General features: G+C 41.7%; 1 protein-coding gene across 4 annotated transcripts in view; it reads right to left on the bottom strand.

Annotated features, from left to right (window-relative positions):
* The window catches only part of TTYH1 (tweety family member 1), a 117,121-nt gene that overhangs the window by 22,313 nt on the left and 78,737 nt on the right, over window positions 1–16,071 (bottom strand). For all 4 annotated transcript variants that reach the window (XM_069947678.1, XM_069947679.1, XM_069947680.1 and 1 more), the window contains exons 5-6: window positions 12,322–12,417; window positions 3,103–3,175 (exon numbers count right to left, since the gene is read on the bottom strand). In XM_069947678.1, the coding sequence (XP_069803779.1) occupies window positions 3,103–3,175; window positions 12,322–12,417 (169 nt within the window). The remainder of the gene's footprint in view (window positions 1–3,102; window positions 3,176–12,321; window positions 12,418–16,071) is intronic.

Raw genomic sequence — 16,071 nt, 5'->3', positions numbered from 1 at the left:
ATATATATATATATATATATATATATATATAATTTTTTTTTTTTTTTTTTTGCCGAAATCAATAGACCAGGCGATTTTAAGAAACTTTGTAAATGGGTTTATTAGCCAAATATGCCATTATCTGCATTTAAAAAGCTTTTTTCCCAGGTCCCCCTCTCCCTCCACTTTTTTATCCACTGCAAAAAATCAGGAAATTGTGACTTGTTGCATCAGACGTACCCAGTCTGTTCTAGGGAGGGGGGAAAAGGGAGGAGGGAGTTAGCCAACAGCAGAAAGCAGATAACAGAGGATTACAGGCACTGAGCTGGGTGACAGCTGTAATCAGAGCTCAGAGAGGTCAGTGGTGACTGTCAGAGGAGATAAAGGGTGAGGGATTTGTAGATTAACTCTTTTTTGTCCTGTTTTGGTCTTTTATTTAGACCAATGAAGACAGGGGGGAGAGCTTCAAACTGCTTTTTCATGATAAAAATGCATTTTTTGGCTAATAAACCCAATTACAAAGTTTCTTAATCGTCTGGACTATTGATTTCTGCAAAAAAAAAATTCACGACAGTGACACTTTAAGCAGACTTCCAATTCACAAGATAAATTACCGTGAAGCAGGACATTCTGACGTTCTGTTTGTTCTAAATTGACGCTATTAATTTGCTGAAAGAGCAACAGACTTTGGCTAGATTTTGGTGCATTTTTGGTGTAATGTGTAGCACCTTAGGCCACTCCCACTCCCATACCCCTTTTTCAGAAAAGTTTTTTAAAATGCATAATAATGCTAGGATGTCTTTTTGGATGTCCATCATTTTGAGGCCAAATAACTATTGTTTTGCAATGAAGTCCGTGATTTCAAAGTAACGGATATTATTTGGCCACAAATAGGCAAAAAAATACAGGGTGTGAACCAAGCCATCATGTGTAGAAAAGTTCCATGCACCATTTTTTGGACAGAATTTTAGTGCTGAGACAGTAGTAAACCCCCGGGCCATGATACGTACCATTAAATAAATCCATTTACAAAAAACAACTTGTGGCTCTATGGCTACACTGACAGAAAAATCGAAAGTTACGGTTAAAGTTTAAATGACAAAATAATCCTTTAGTTCTGAAGGAGTTAAAAGCAAGCCGGATTCTATAAAGGGTTATGCTGGGCGTTGTAGTTTGGAAGAAAAGCCACAGGTTGGGAACTATTACACTAGGAATACAAGCTTGCTCCGTGATTCTATCCGTTTAGCCTATGTGGAGAATGAATGGAGGCATGAATATATACTATATCTCTGTATTACTAGTTGCTTAAGGAATGGAAAACAAGGCATCACCATACAATGAATAGGAGCTGACTAGGCAATTCTTGAATCCATAGCTATGTGCGCTCTGCATGGTAGAGAACATCTCATCCCGCTGTTTTCCCACTTGACCGAGCAGACGGACGCTCTCACAGTTCACTTTGCATTGACTGAAACCACCTTCATTTTACTATTCCCATAATAGTAATGAACTTGAACTCCAGCCCCATAGAGAGTTAAGCATGGCTTGGGGGAGCCCGAGGAGGTGTCTGTGAATTGGGCAGCGGGCTTCTGGTTCAGCAGAACTGCATTAATACCTAGTATTGGAGGCTAATGAAAGCTGACAGATGTGACAGAGCGCGAGGGGCGGGGGAACCACTGACCCAGCACAGAAAATACACCAATTAAATTATCTCGCTTCACAGGACTTGATGGGCAAGCGGGCAGGACGGAGAATGGGGCGAGAGGCGGGAGGACCCTCCAGCAGAGAGCAAATGAAAGGCACAGTACACTCGCTGACAATTGATTCATACAAAAAACAGGATTAGGCTTATATCCCCAGTTTAGCGGACACTCCAGGGGGTTGTCTACAAGGGATACGCTGCCTGGATTCTGGAGGCTCTGATTGTCAATGACATGTATTCAGTCAAAGATTTATTACAAATCTGTTAATGTGTAAAAAGTGAGCATCTCCAGACGGTAACAAAAAAACAATTCCATTGTGGTTGGCAGAGACGTAACTGGAGGCCCTAAGGCCTCAGTGTAAAATTGCAACAGGGCCTCCACCTAACATATGCCATTTATAATAGTGATGGCTTCTCATGTGGCAGGGGGGGTTTAGGCTCCCTCGGGCACCACATTGTAGGTAATTCTTCTTTACTGCCGACAATTTATCGCTGCCATACACTGCCTTGTGAAAGTATTCACTCCTTGGTATATTTATTGTTTTTACCAGTTAAGAATATGGATTGTAATAGAGATTTTATATAATAGTTCAGATTGTTACAATGAAATGAAAAATATATCTTGTTTGTAAAATAAATATACAAAAATGTAGAGTGATGAGTGGCAATCAACATGTGCCGTGTTCAGACAGGTGATGAATAGGGGAAATCCTGCCCAGGGTCATTCCTTATGATGGAGAGGGCAGGGAGGAGAGACAGTGAGGTGGTGCAAGCCTAGGGCACAAACACTCTAGGCAACACCAATTTTCTTTAGGAATATATAACTGCATCACCTGCTGTATGGACCACAGGACAGATCTTGGATTAAGAGCAGCTATCTGATCATACAAGCAGTTTGGAAGTTGGGGGGGGGGGGCAGATTGTGGGTACAGAGTCGTTTTAAAGGGGTTGTCTAGGATTAGAAAAAAAGTTTGCTTTCTCCAAACAATAGCGCAACACCTGTCCTCAGGATGAATATGGTATTGCAGGCTTACAAAAACATGGCCACTTTCTTCTAGAAACAGTACCTCTCCGTTGTTTATTCAAGAATGTAGCTGTGTTTTCTTTAAATAATTCTAGATCACCCTTTTAACCACAGAAAGGGATCTAAGGCCTAAGTCTATCAACTGGAACTTTACCTGGAAACACAGGCAGAAAGTTCTATCTGCCCCTTGTGAGTGAAGAACTTTTTCCCTCCATAAAAGAATTTACATGAGTGGAACAAAAAAACAACTTCCGTGTTTGCCATTTGACTCTTTCTGTAACAATGTGATATACTGTAATATATATTTTGACTCTTTATTATAACAGATTAGATCACATTTTGTGTAGACTCAGAAGACAATATTAAACATTACTACTTTAAATGTATAGAAACCTACCACAGCGGTGGCCATCTCTAGTCCCATTGATCCCCAGCTGAGTAAGAGAACAAAGAAGCTGACCACTGTCATTCTGCGGAAAGAAATAGGAACAGAAGAAAATCATCTCATGTTCATTTGTTTTATTATTGTTATATTGTTTATTAATTCTCTGAATCCTGTACATTGGTATAAAAGCAGTCATTATTTTTGGACTGTATAAGACTTAAAAACCCATAATGACTTAAATAAATAAAAAAATTAAATAAAACAATGCTCACCTTACTGATCCCCTGTTGCTCTAATTTAAGATTATGTGAACACTTCGGAAAATCGATAGAAAATCCGTTGCGGAATCCAGCGCTCGTGCCTGCTCAGGGAATGTGGCGGACGCGTCTCCGCCCGTTATATAGACTCCATTCTATGCACGGATGGATTCCATCGTCCGTCCAAAGAATGAAGGTTATGTGCACACTTCGGAAAATACTTGGAAAATCCGTGGACTGCGGGTGCTGCGGGTGCGCGCGTCTCCACCTGTGTCATAGACTCCACTCTATGCAAGGTCGGATTCTGTCATCTGTCCAAAGAATGAACTTGTTCATTGTTTGGACGGATGACAAAATCCGACTGTGTCATAGACCCCATTCTATGCACGGACGGTTTCCGCGAGCGGGCGCAAGCAGCGGATTCCGCAACAGATTTTCAGTCGATTTTCCGAAGTGTGCACATACCCTTAGTGCTGCTAAGGCCCCGCTGATCTCTGTACTTCTTTATTCCTCTTGTCAAGGACATTTGACCAATTACAGCTGCCATACTGCCAATCACAGGCCTATGATTGGCTGCTTTGATCACTTGTCTATTTTGTGAGACATTATGATGTACAGAGACCAATGGGGCCTGAGATGCATCAAGAGAAAATCAGAGGGAGATCAATGGGTGAGTATTTGTTCTTTAACTGGTTTACACTATTGTGAACTTTGAAGTTAGAGATGAGCAAATTTCAAGTATTACCGAAAGAAAGTGCTTCATTAGCTCGGCAGTCTTATCAGCGGAACTCTGTGCCACTCCACTGCAGGTGCCTGAAAAAGCTGCATCCAGTCCTGGGAAACTGGGAGAGGTTTCCCAGGGCTGCATTCTGCTTTTCCAGGCACCGGGACTGAAGCGGCACAGAGTTACTGCCGGGCTAACAAAGTGATTCCCTTTTTTAATACTGTAATTTGCTCATCTGTTTTTAAAGGGAATCCTTCAGCTGCAATTGACATTCTAAACTTCTTGTTAGTTAAGGAAGACTCATGGTACCTTTCATATATCTGCCTGTGATTCCAGAATGTAGAAAAATGATTTTATTATATAGTAATCTTCTTTCCTGAGCTCCTGAAGTGCAGTAAGCTGTAACACCTCGGAGAGGAGACATTCACGTTTGCAGCCTGGAAAGGCCTCTTTGTAACAGAAAATAAAAGCATTTCTCCTAAAAAGAACAGCTGTATATATAAAAAGGTATCATGTGTCTTCTTGACCTAACAGTTACCTAACATTGTCAACAGTTCGGAAGATGAATTACAGCTGACAGATTCACTTAAAAAAAAAATGACTGGACAACCCTTTTAAGTTTAGCCACAGAGTGTAACCTTTCTAAGTTACATTAAGACCCGTCCAGTACTCACCAAGGCTATGTCCACACAACGTAAAAAAGTCGGAAAACTGCAGCCGTAGTTTTCATTTCATAGTTGTCAATGCAACAACGGCCATAATGCTCACACACAGCGTGCACTACCCAAAGGTGCCCGCAATCCAAATATAAATAAAATAATGTTCAAGTGTAATAATATTTTATATCCAAGTCTGATATATATCCAAGTATTGGTGGCCAAAGAAGAAATAAATCTTTTTGTATTGCAAAATTTATCTGATTATAGTTACTTTGGACTGCTGTGGAAGACCGCTTAGACTGTTGTAAAGTGCTGTAAACTGCTAGTGGGATGTAGAGTGCTGTAGACTGGTGTAAAGTGCTTTAGACTAATGTAAAGTGCTGTAGCCTGCTATAGTGCGATGTAGCCTGCTATAGTGTGATGTAGCCTGCTATAGTGTGATGTAGCCTGCTATAGTGTGATGTAGCCTACTATAGTGTGATGTAGACTGCTTTAGAGCAGTGATTTTCAAACAGTGTGCCGCGACACATGGTCGCCCCTGTGTTTTGTTCCCCGGCAATGCGCAGAGATCAGTGGCGGATTGTAATGTGGGCGGTTGCGTGGTGCGCTGCGGCGGGCCATGATGGAGAGAAGCAGGGGGGAGAAGTATGGTGGAGAGAAGCACAGGAGAGAAGCAGGGGGGAGAAGTATGGTGGAGAGAAGCACAGGAGAGAAGCATGGGGGAGAGAAGCACAGGAAAGAAGCAGGGGGAGAAGTATGGTGGAGAGAAGCACAGGAGAGAAGCAGGGGGGAGAAGTATGGTGGAGAGAAGCACAGGAGAGAAGCATGGGGGAGAGAAGCACAGGAGAGAAGCATGGGGGAGAGAAGCACAAGAGAGAAGCACAGGAGAGAAGCATGGGGGAGAGAAGCACAGGAGAGAAGCAGGGGGGAGAAGTATGGTGGAATGAAGCACAGGAGAGAAGCAGGGGGGAGAAGTATGGTGGAGAGAAGCACAGAAGAGAAGTAGGGGGGAGAAGTATGGTGGAGAGAAGCACAGAAGAGAAGTAGGGGGGAGAAGTATGGTGGAGAGAAGCATGGGGGAGAGAAGCACAGGAAAGAAGCAGGGGGAGAAGTATGGTGGAGAAAAGCACAGGAGAGAAGCAGGGGGGCGAAGTATGGTGGAGAGAAGCATGGGGGAGAGAAGCAGGGGGGAGAAGTATGGTGGAGAGAAGCATGGGGGAGAAAAGCACAGGAGAGAAGCATGGGGGAGAGAAGCACAGGAGAGAAGCAGGGGGGAGAAGTATGGTGGAGAGAAGCACAGGAGAGAAGCAGGGGGAGAAGTATGGTGGAGAGAAGCACAGGAGAGAAGTAGGGGGGAGAAGTATGGTGGAGAGAAGCACAGGGGGGAGAAGAAAACAGGCACAGGTTTCACACTGAGTATAAATACATTTAGAATCTATATTATTAACTATATGTATAATATGTACTGTTTTAGTGTTATTTTGTGCCATTTTGGTTGGTGGTGTACCCCGGGATTTTTTAAGTATAAAAAGTGTGCCGCGGCTCAAAAAAGGTTGAAAATTACTGCTTTAGAGCTCTGTTAAGGAGCATATTTGGCTAGATATAGCCCTAGTAGCAGTATAGTTCTAGCAAGTTTGTTGGCTTACAATGTTGAATACATTAAGACCAACATCTGAAATATCAGGGTCTTATCATGGAAATAGAAAAAGGCCCCTATTGTGTCATCTATTTTTTCCCGACAACCTCAGTCGTGAACTCTACTGCATACATATGGTGGGTCCCTGGGGAGGGCTGTGATAGCCACAGTGACCTACATATTTTAAAATAAAGGAGAATAAGAACTGTGTATGAAACCTGAAGCCTTATACTTGGTCAGTCCATGGGGAAGGGAGGACAAAACACTAATGGGAGCCTATACATTTACACTTATTTACTGCATTCAACCATAATGGAAACAACACAGCAACTGGTGGGTAGTGGTTTGGGATACGTTTGGGTCCCTTATTTGCATGGCCTCTGACAGCAACACCAACAAAATTGCCTGACCTCAGGTCTGGAGTGCATTGTACTGTGTAGGCCAACATAGTGGATGACTACATAAGACATACTCCACTCCTGACTGCTAAAGGGGTTATCCAGTGCTACAAAAACATGGCCACTTTCTTTCAGAGACAACACGACTTTTGTCTCCAGTTCAGGTGTGGTTTGTAATTAGGCTCCATTCACTTTAATGGAACTGTGCAGCAAAACCCCGCCCAAGCTGAAGACAAGAAAGTGGGACTGTCTCTGGAAGAAAGTGGGCATGTTTTTGTAGCGCTGGATAACCCCTTTAAGGATGCAGCTCATCAACTCACTAGATAACAGTGACACTACTGAGACTTGTGTCTCAGTAAAATAATAGGCCTCATCCTATTGACTATTAGTTCCTCAGACAAATGACTGACTCCATTGGTTGTATGTCACAGCTTCCATTTAATAATCCAATAGCTCTTAGTAAGCATGTATAGGACATAAGAGTCTAATTGGTTCAGAAGGGAAAACTCAGCAAAAGAGACAGATGACTATAAATCTAAAATTGTATTTGTTAGAATTAACTTGAGCTCTTTATAATTAAAATGATGTTTAGGATCCCTACTATTGGCTGATGGAACATTATAGTGATCATGACAGGATTTAAGGAATTGGGGAACACGAGGATGCCTGTGTTTAGTAAATAAAATGCAGTCACAATCATTAGCTTTTTGGTTCTCTATTATTTTTGCTTTTTTTTTTTGCAGTGTCTGGCTGATATTTTATCAGTTTTGCTACTATAAATGCTGAAGATTTTCCACATGGAAATCCAGTTGCAGAAGATCTGCAGCTTTTTCGCTACATGGGACCCAATTCTACCGGTACTGACCTTAGGATCTGTTATGAGATATCAAAGGTAATGCTAAACTTGGAAGAATATTGCGTATTGAATTCTTTTGGTAATATAATTTATTTATTTTATTTAATTTGTGTGAACAGACCAAAAACGAACAAACAAAAAAAAAAAAACAGCTGTAACTTACAAAAAGAGGTGGTAAATAATAAGCATGTTTATTATCTAGATGGTCATAATCAATTACTGCTGTTATTCTATACGGTGCGTGCACTGCCAATCGAATTTAAGGGTGCGTGCACACTACGAAAATCCCGCATACGACCCGCGGCGTATTCCGTTGCTCGTACCCGCACGCGGCGGAGCGCATCTCCGCCTGTGCCATAGACACTATTCTATGCACGGTTGGATTCCGCATTTCGACAAAAGAAGTGACATGTCACTTTCGGCGGAATGCGGAATCTGTCCGTGCATAGAATAGTGTCTATGGCACAGGCAGAGATGCGCTCCGCCGCGTGCGGGTACGCGCCGCATTGTGCGGGTACGAGCAACGGAATACGCCGCGGGTCGTACGCGGGATTTCCGTAGTGTGCACGCACCCTAATGGAGCGCATCATTATATTCAAATTACAGCCGTATTTTACTGGAGACAGATTACTGATTTCAGGGAGACCAGCGAAAGATAACACTGTCAGCTGCCAGCTAAAGTGCTTAATTCAGTGAAATCCTAGGTACATTGCTCCCTGAAATACGAATATGCAAAAAAAGAGCGCATGAAGCCCCTTAAATGCATCCTAATTTTATGGTGTACGAACAAAGCCTAAAACTTTTTTGAAATACAAAACTACAATTTATGTTTCCCAAGTTCTGCAGACTAGGTGGTAACAATGGCAACAACTAGACTCAATGTGGATGTCCTCACAGAACACAATATTCCTTTGTCAGATGGTACAGATAAATGCTTTGTGTGCATGGTGACAGTTGTGCAAACAAGACACTGACAGCAATGAATGTATAAGAAGACAGAAGTTTGCAAGGAACAAACTGAAGATTCTCAGTTTAAAGCCAGTCTGTCAGACGAAATAGTAATGATTAATGTCTGTAATAGAATGGGGGGAGGGGAGCATTGGCTAAAGCTCTATTCACACTTGCATTTACTGTTTTCCATCACTATCCAGTGATTTTTGAGGGTTGGAGTAGCCTAAAAAAGTCCATTATTTTATCCAAGAAGAGAGTAAAACTAAGATCAATTAAGTCAATAGGGAAAAATGGATTGTCAGATTATCATAGATCCATCATTATATTAGTCGCAGATCTCTCTCTCTCTCTCTCTCTCTCTATATATATGCATATTTTTGTTTCCTTCATATGAGACATGGAAGAAGGCAAATGTATTGACAGTTTATAATTTGTGGGGTTGCTTGTATGTTTTTAGAAAAGAAAAAACTCTTACACATTTTGGCCCCCAAACAATCTGCTGCCTTATTTGAAACAGGCCTACAAAGATACAGGCCTAGGGTCCTTCACTAGGCCCCTGGTAGCAAATTTAAGGGTACGTTCACACTTACTGGATCCGCAGCTGATTTTCTGCTGCAGATCCACAGCAGATTTCATTTAAATAACTGAACACAGCATTAAATCTGCACCATCAAATCTGCTGCGGATCCTGTAGCTGTGAACGCACCCTTAAAGGGCCATTCTGAATAAAGAATAACTTGAACAGGGACTAGGTGTCAGATCATAGGGAATCTAACCAATGGAATTCCCGTGATCTCCAGAACGTGCATCCTATGGCATATGAGCAGTTAAATCTATGGGCTGTGTAAGAGCCATTGCAGATCCATTACATCTGATAATGTATAGATCAGGAAGTGCTGAATGCACAGAATGTTTTCCTATGAAGTAACAATGGTGTTTGATGTTCCACATAAGCAGGAGAGCCAAGCTTGAATGATGAATGCCTCACATTAGACTCACAAGTTGTTATGGTATCAGCTAAACGTTCGTTTTTTTGCACGAGAAAGTCTTGGTCAAAAGCAAACAGATTTATAGGGCGATCCCCTCCCCCGTTTTCCAATTAGGCATTCTCACTGATTGAATGACCATGTCATTGATTTTGTGATGGGTAAAACACGTTTCCTTCAAACCAATTTACTTTCTCATGGAGATGTAAATCTGTTAGAGCGTCATAGTCATCCGTGGGTTCTTTGTCTGTATGGAACATTTCGGGTAGAGATTGATTTGTAGTAAAGAAAGATGAGCTATTAATGCTGACTTGGAATCCAAGAGTGTATGTAAGAGGGAACACATCACATTCATAGAAAACATATGCCCCTCGTAATGCTAACATGTTCATTTATGAGGAACTTCATTACCCACAAATGCCATAGTTCTTCTCCTTTACCTACTAAATAGTGATGAGCGAACATCCCAATGCTCGGTTCGGATCCGGAACACGAACATAAAAAAAGAAATGATTGTGATTGGTTTGTGTATGCCGAACATTCACGAACAAATAACGAACATACAGTAGAAGCGTACGTTTCGGTCTACGCATGTGGATTATCAGGTGCAATGCGTAATAACACAGTTGCATTCCCATTTCATTTGCGTACAGATTGCTTACATTTCGGTCTAGAGTTGCATACATGTGTACAGATTATTAGGTGCAAAGCGTGAACGCAGTTGCATACGTTTGCAAGTTCGACTATGTTCGGAAATGATTGTTCGATGATTGGAATGGTTAGGAATGTTAGCGCCATGTTCGTACGAACATGCGAACATTTATAAACATATTCGCTCATCACTACTAAAATGTGGTAATCGATATTTGATATATTCAGTATTACAGTTTCTCTTTAAACGGCCATTGTCATTATGAATAATTATAAATAATTTAAAATGAGCAGGGGAAATGATATACTACTAGTCTAAGGGGTTATCTGGGCAACAAAAACAATATTCTAAACAATCCCCCTTCCCAATACCACCCTATGTCTAATATACATGTATAACTTATCTTGCACTATTTCCCTGTGTTTTTCTCATATTTACCTGCTCTTTATGTCTAAAATCATCTTCTCTGTGTGCACTCTGACAATACGCTGCTCCCTCTTCCCCCCTTCCTTTGTAGACACAGGACATGTGATCTGATCTCCTCTCTGGGGGCTTGGTTAGCGGTCTATTGACTTGGTAACCCCACCCCCAGGAGACATTATCTGCATCATCTCCATGCACCTGTGCTGCTTCCATAGACATGTGTCCCTGAGCCTAGGTTTCTGTAATATGAAAAGTTATAGTTCTATCTCTGATTGCTGTCAGTGAATGCAGGCATATGTACCTGTTTTAGTATCACAGCTCTGTATATTGTAAGTGTTATGGATGTTCTTAAGAGTCTGCATGGAACTAGCATGTTTTCATTCACAGTCAGCAAGCAGAGATCTAAACCTACACTTCACCCCCTACCCCCAGTACACAGATGCCGTTATGCAGCACATAGCTACACCATGCGCGCGTCAGCTCTGCTACATCATCAGCGGTGGAATACATACTGGGGTGATGTGATGCAAAGTCCTATGTTTACTGTGCAATAGTAATGAGAGCAGTGGGCAGGAAAGAAAGATAGCTAAGGGGGTGAGTACGCAAACGGACCAATCAGGGAGATGCATGATGGGAAATGTTTCTTGTCTGGTGCCATCTTGGATATAGACCAGCTTTTAGAAAAATGTGTAACTTAGGAATGGCAGCAGCTAGAAAGACAGGAGATGGCTCAAAATACTCAGGGGAACCTGATGATTAAGACCAGCTAGCATTTTATTTTTTAGCTCTTAGGTGGATAGCCCCTTTAAAGTACAAAAAAACACTATAAAAACTAAAAAACAAACATTTTCAGAAAAAACATTTGGCCAGAAAAACGCCACACAAGCGTTATGTGTGAAGCCACCCTAAGGCCATGTTTCCACACAGTATTTTTATTCAGTATATTGCAACCAAAACCAGGAGTGAATTAAAAACACAGAAAGGCTATGTTCACACACTGTTGAAATTAAGTGGATGGATGTCATCGGCAAATAATGGCCGATGATTTAAAATAATGGCAATTATTTGCCGTTAAATGGCGACCATCCACTAAATTTCAGTATGTGGACATAGCTTTCTGTTTTTTTAATTCACTCCTGGTTTTGGTTGCTAAATATTGACCAATATACTAAGCAAAAATACTGCATGGGAACATAGCCTAAGATCATGTTCACACACTGTATTTTTCCGTAACACAACGGCTGTTGTATAATAACAGTGTTCAGTTGAATGGCAGCGATTGGAACAACGGCCATAGTGTACAAACACTACGGCTGTTGTTCACTGCGGCCGCAGAAGATAATTGACATCTATTTTGTATGGACGCAGTTCAGTGAACAGGGGCCGTAGAAAACAGGCTGTGCTCACAGTGTAGAATATGTTTCCTGGACGTACTTTATGGTAAATTGAAGTGCAGGCTCGCCCGCATTCCAATTAAAATAAATGTTCATCCGGCCGATACTGCAGTATTAGCTGGGTGAACATGTAACACAGCGGCTGTTGTTTGACCCAGCCGCTGAGTGTAATGGGCCAAACATACAAAAAATTATGTTCAGTCAATTCTATACATTCAATTTGCAGGACTCAAATGCACAGTATACATCCTCACTGATTGCATTACACCTGCTGAACACAAGGGGGCATACTCACACAATAACAAGCCACTTGATTTGCTTGGCCAGGCCGAGTAAGGTGAATAGACAGATAATCAGATCCAAGAGAAGCAGCAGTATGTAAGCCAGCCACCTGCGGATACACAAAGCAAAGGAAAATGGACAATTGAAATACTTGTGACAGCGTGGGACAGACACAGGCGTGTGCCTGACATCAGATTTATTGCATGCAGCCTCTATGATTTAGGTGCAGGCCTGGTGTATTAGAAGCATAGATAATGTTAATGCTTCATACAAATTGTGGTTGCAAAAACAACAATGATTTGTGAGCACAATAATTCATTCTCAACCGGTCGAGCTTTATTATTGGATGTACTGAATGCAAATGCAAGGTCACAGGTCAACACACCAAGCCGAGTCTGTGTAGAATCACTATAGCATGGATGTGCTGACTACCAGAGCAGCGGTGGTGAGGAAAATGGATAGTAGAGTCCATATAGACTACAGTGCATTACAAAGGAAGACTAAGTAAAGGAGGAAAATGCTTATTTAGTGCATCTATTGCAGATATCATGAAAGGTGTTTATCAAAATTTAGTAAAATTTTAGTTTAGGTTAGCGCCAAGCATAAGACAACAAAAAAAAAATCACCCACTAAATGTGCTACTAATCCAGCATCAAAGGCCTCAGCAGCAATAAGAGACCCCTAAGGCCAGTGATAGGCTGCAGCATCACATGCACGGCCATGGTGGCTAATTTAGAGTGGAGTATTTTTTTAGGCAAATTCCAGCCAGTACTGTTTAAAAAAATTATCACTATCTCAGACACAAATTTCATAAGAAGCCAATAAGCTAAAAATAATAATAATAATAATAATAATAATAATAATCTTAATAATCAGTATGTGTAAGTGTGGTCTGTGAAAACACAAGATGAACATACTAAGGCTATGTTCACACAACGTCAAAAATGGAGAAAAAACATCCGATTTAGCTATTTAAAAAACCTCCTTTTTGCTGCGATTTAACTGACAGCAATGGCAATGCATTTAGGTCAATTGGAGGACAGACGTCCAATGCATACAATGCATTGAAAAACTGACGTTTTTGCCACGGACATCAAAATAATGAACATGAACATTGTTTTCGGATGTCTTTTGCAAACAGCGGACGTTTTATATTTGTTGTTCACACACAGTTCTTCTTTTGTCACCGTTCTTTCTCCGTTTTTACTATTGACTTAAATGGACTTTTAAATTAAGACACACCCAAAGGGCAATTAGCAACCCCAAACTAGAATAATGTACCAACACCAGTCATTGCACTAAGGGGAGGACAGACTGCTAAAAAACGTCCATTATTTTAGACTCAAATTAACAGACGTCATTTCAAACGGAGCTGAAAAAACGTTGTGTGAACATAGCCAAATACTGCCCTCAGTCAGACTAGAAGCTGGGAACAAAATGCAACAAAATGCTCGCCACCATGACAGTCATTCAAACAGAGCTGGAGATAATGTAGTAGACACAGAACAGAATTTGTTTCTGGACTTATTATCAATAATTGAAGAATGCTACAGTCAGCCTCTTCGCAATATGAGATTGCTGGTGACAGAGAACAAGAGATTGTGTTAACCTGCATAACAAACGGATGAAAGATGGATCTTAAAGGGGATCCATCAGTACTATCTTTCACTCAGACATGGACAGATAGATAGGGAGATAAAACAAGTGATACTGGTCTCTTAGCTGATGGCTGTGTGCAAAATTTTTAAATCATGTTTTCCTTTTAAAGCGACTCTGTACCCACAATCTGACCCCCCCCCCCCAACCACTTGTACCTTCGGAAAGCTGCTTTTAATCCAAGGCCTCCGTTAGAATCAAAGGAGCCGCGTCATAGAGGGGAGGGGCCGGGCCAGCCTACCTCCAGTGCTTGAGCACCGGCCAGTAACTGTGGAAAGAACGGCACCGTACAGGGGAATCGGGCCGCTGTTCGAAAAACCCCCGTGACGGCGCCGTTCTATCCCTGTGTCAGGTTAAAGAGGACGTACCTGGTGGTACATCCTCTTTAAGCTTAAGAGTCACAGAGGCCTTGCCACGCACAGAGGAGTGAGGAAGGGAGGAGAACTGCACAGAAGGAAAACACATTTTTATAACTTTATCAGCCGTCTGATCATGTTTACAGCTTTGAGCATGATATAGGTCTGAAAGTGAATATTTTCTCACTAAGGCTATGTTAACACTATGTAAAACTACGTAGCATTAGTTGTGCTAACCTTCCCGTCAGTATTATAACCTAGAGCTGCATTCACAATTCTGCTGCCTGAGAATGGAAACAGTCATTAGACTCAGACTGATAATCTGCACGGTGCAGAAAAAATAAAATTGGGGGTTCTGCACCATACTTAGAACTTAAAATGCTAAACATAGAAATCAGGAACACAGGGGGAGCTAAAGAAAATTGTTGCACGTCACACAGGATGCGATCCAGACGTTCCATATGAATACAAAAATAGAAATTCAGATGCCGCTGCTCCAAAAAAGAGCCTTTATTCTCTCAAACATTGATAAATATAGGATCTGAATTTGGAGTTCTGAAATTTTTTCCATTTTTGTTCAGACACTAACTGTGCTGTCACATCCCTCTGTTGCACCTCCTGGAAATGTATTAATAAGGCCTGGCCTACATACACATGTTTATGATGTAACCATGTAATTTTAACTATAGAGCCACAGCTGCAGTACAAAGTCTCACACCGAGTTGCACGTAATCTTGTGGACTGCAGTAGTTAAATGGAATCTGTCACTAGGTTTATTCGTGTATTACTTACATCATTTTTTTAGCTGTTCTCCTAATATGCAGGAAAATGAGATTCGTGCCGCATCCCTCCCCCGCCCTCTAGCTGCTGATTGACAGTTGACTGCCTATATACAGCATGGATAGATAACTGCCAATCAGCAGCGGGTGGGTGGAGTTTTCCCGCTTCTCATGAATATTCAGGACTTTTGGGGTGACGCACATAGTGGAGAGGACTACTTATTGTCCACATTATTCAGGAGGAGATCTCTGAATCAGCTGCACAGAACAATTTAAGTGATACATCATTCTGTTCAGCTTCTCTGTCACTATTTTATGCTACCCTGAGATAGGAAAGCATAAACCTACTGACAGAGTCACTCCAGTGTAGCCTCCAGTGTAGCCTTAGGCTTCATTCACACGGAATTCGCCGCTGTGGAATGCTGCTAGCCTACGTGTCATAATGGGAGTCTCTGAGAGGCTTGTGCGCCTCCTCTCTCCGTGCTGAAAAATGAACATGTTCATTCTTCAGCGCGGAGAGAGGAGGAGCACAAGCCTCCCATAGATTATCATTTTGACAGGGAGGCTGGCGGGATTATGCGGAGGAGAATTCCATGTGAACGGAGCCTTACCCCAACTGACAACTGGGTGTAACCATTCCCCATGTCACTGGGATGTATTCCTAGTGGAATGGACACTGTCAGTGTAGCGGCATCCTCCCTTGTCGAGGAGAATGGCGAGAGACAGTTATCAACTGTTTCATAGTATTCCTGGAGAAATAACAGAGGAATAGCAGAATCATATATTTATGGTATAGTTTTCATATTCAAGGGAGTAACAAGCGGTGTAAAGCAAAATTTGCTTCAGTGTCCATTGGGTGCTGCTATTTTTCCATGGTATGGGGGTGACATAGTAAGTGGGTTGGTGTTTTTTTTTTTTGTTTGCCAGTCTAGCAATGATCAGTCTGGTCAGTAGTGCTTGGTACCAATAATA

This window comes from Dendropsophus ebraccatus, chromosome 12, assembly GCF_027789765.1.
Source record: "Dendropsophus ebraccatus isolate aDenEbr1 chromosome 12, aDenEbr1.pat, whole genome shotgun sequence".
Taxonomy (NCBI): Eukaryota; Metazoa; Chordata; class Amphibia; order Anura; family Hylidae; genus Dendropsophus; species Dendropsophus ebraccatus.
Note: the sequence above shows the minus strand (reverse complement) of the source record. Positions and strands in the feature narration are given on the sequence as shown.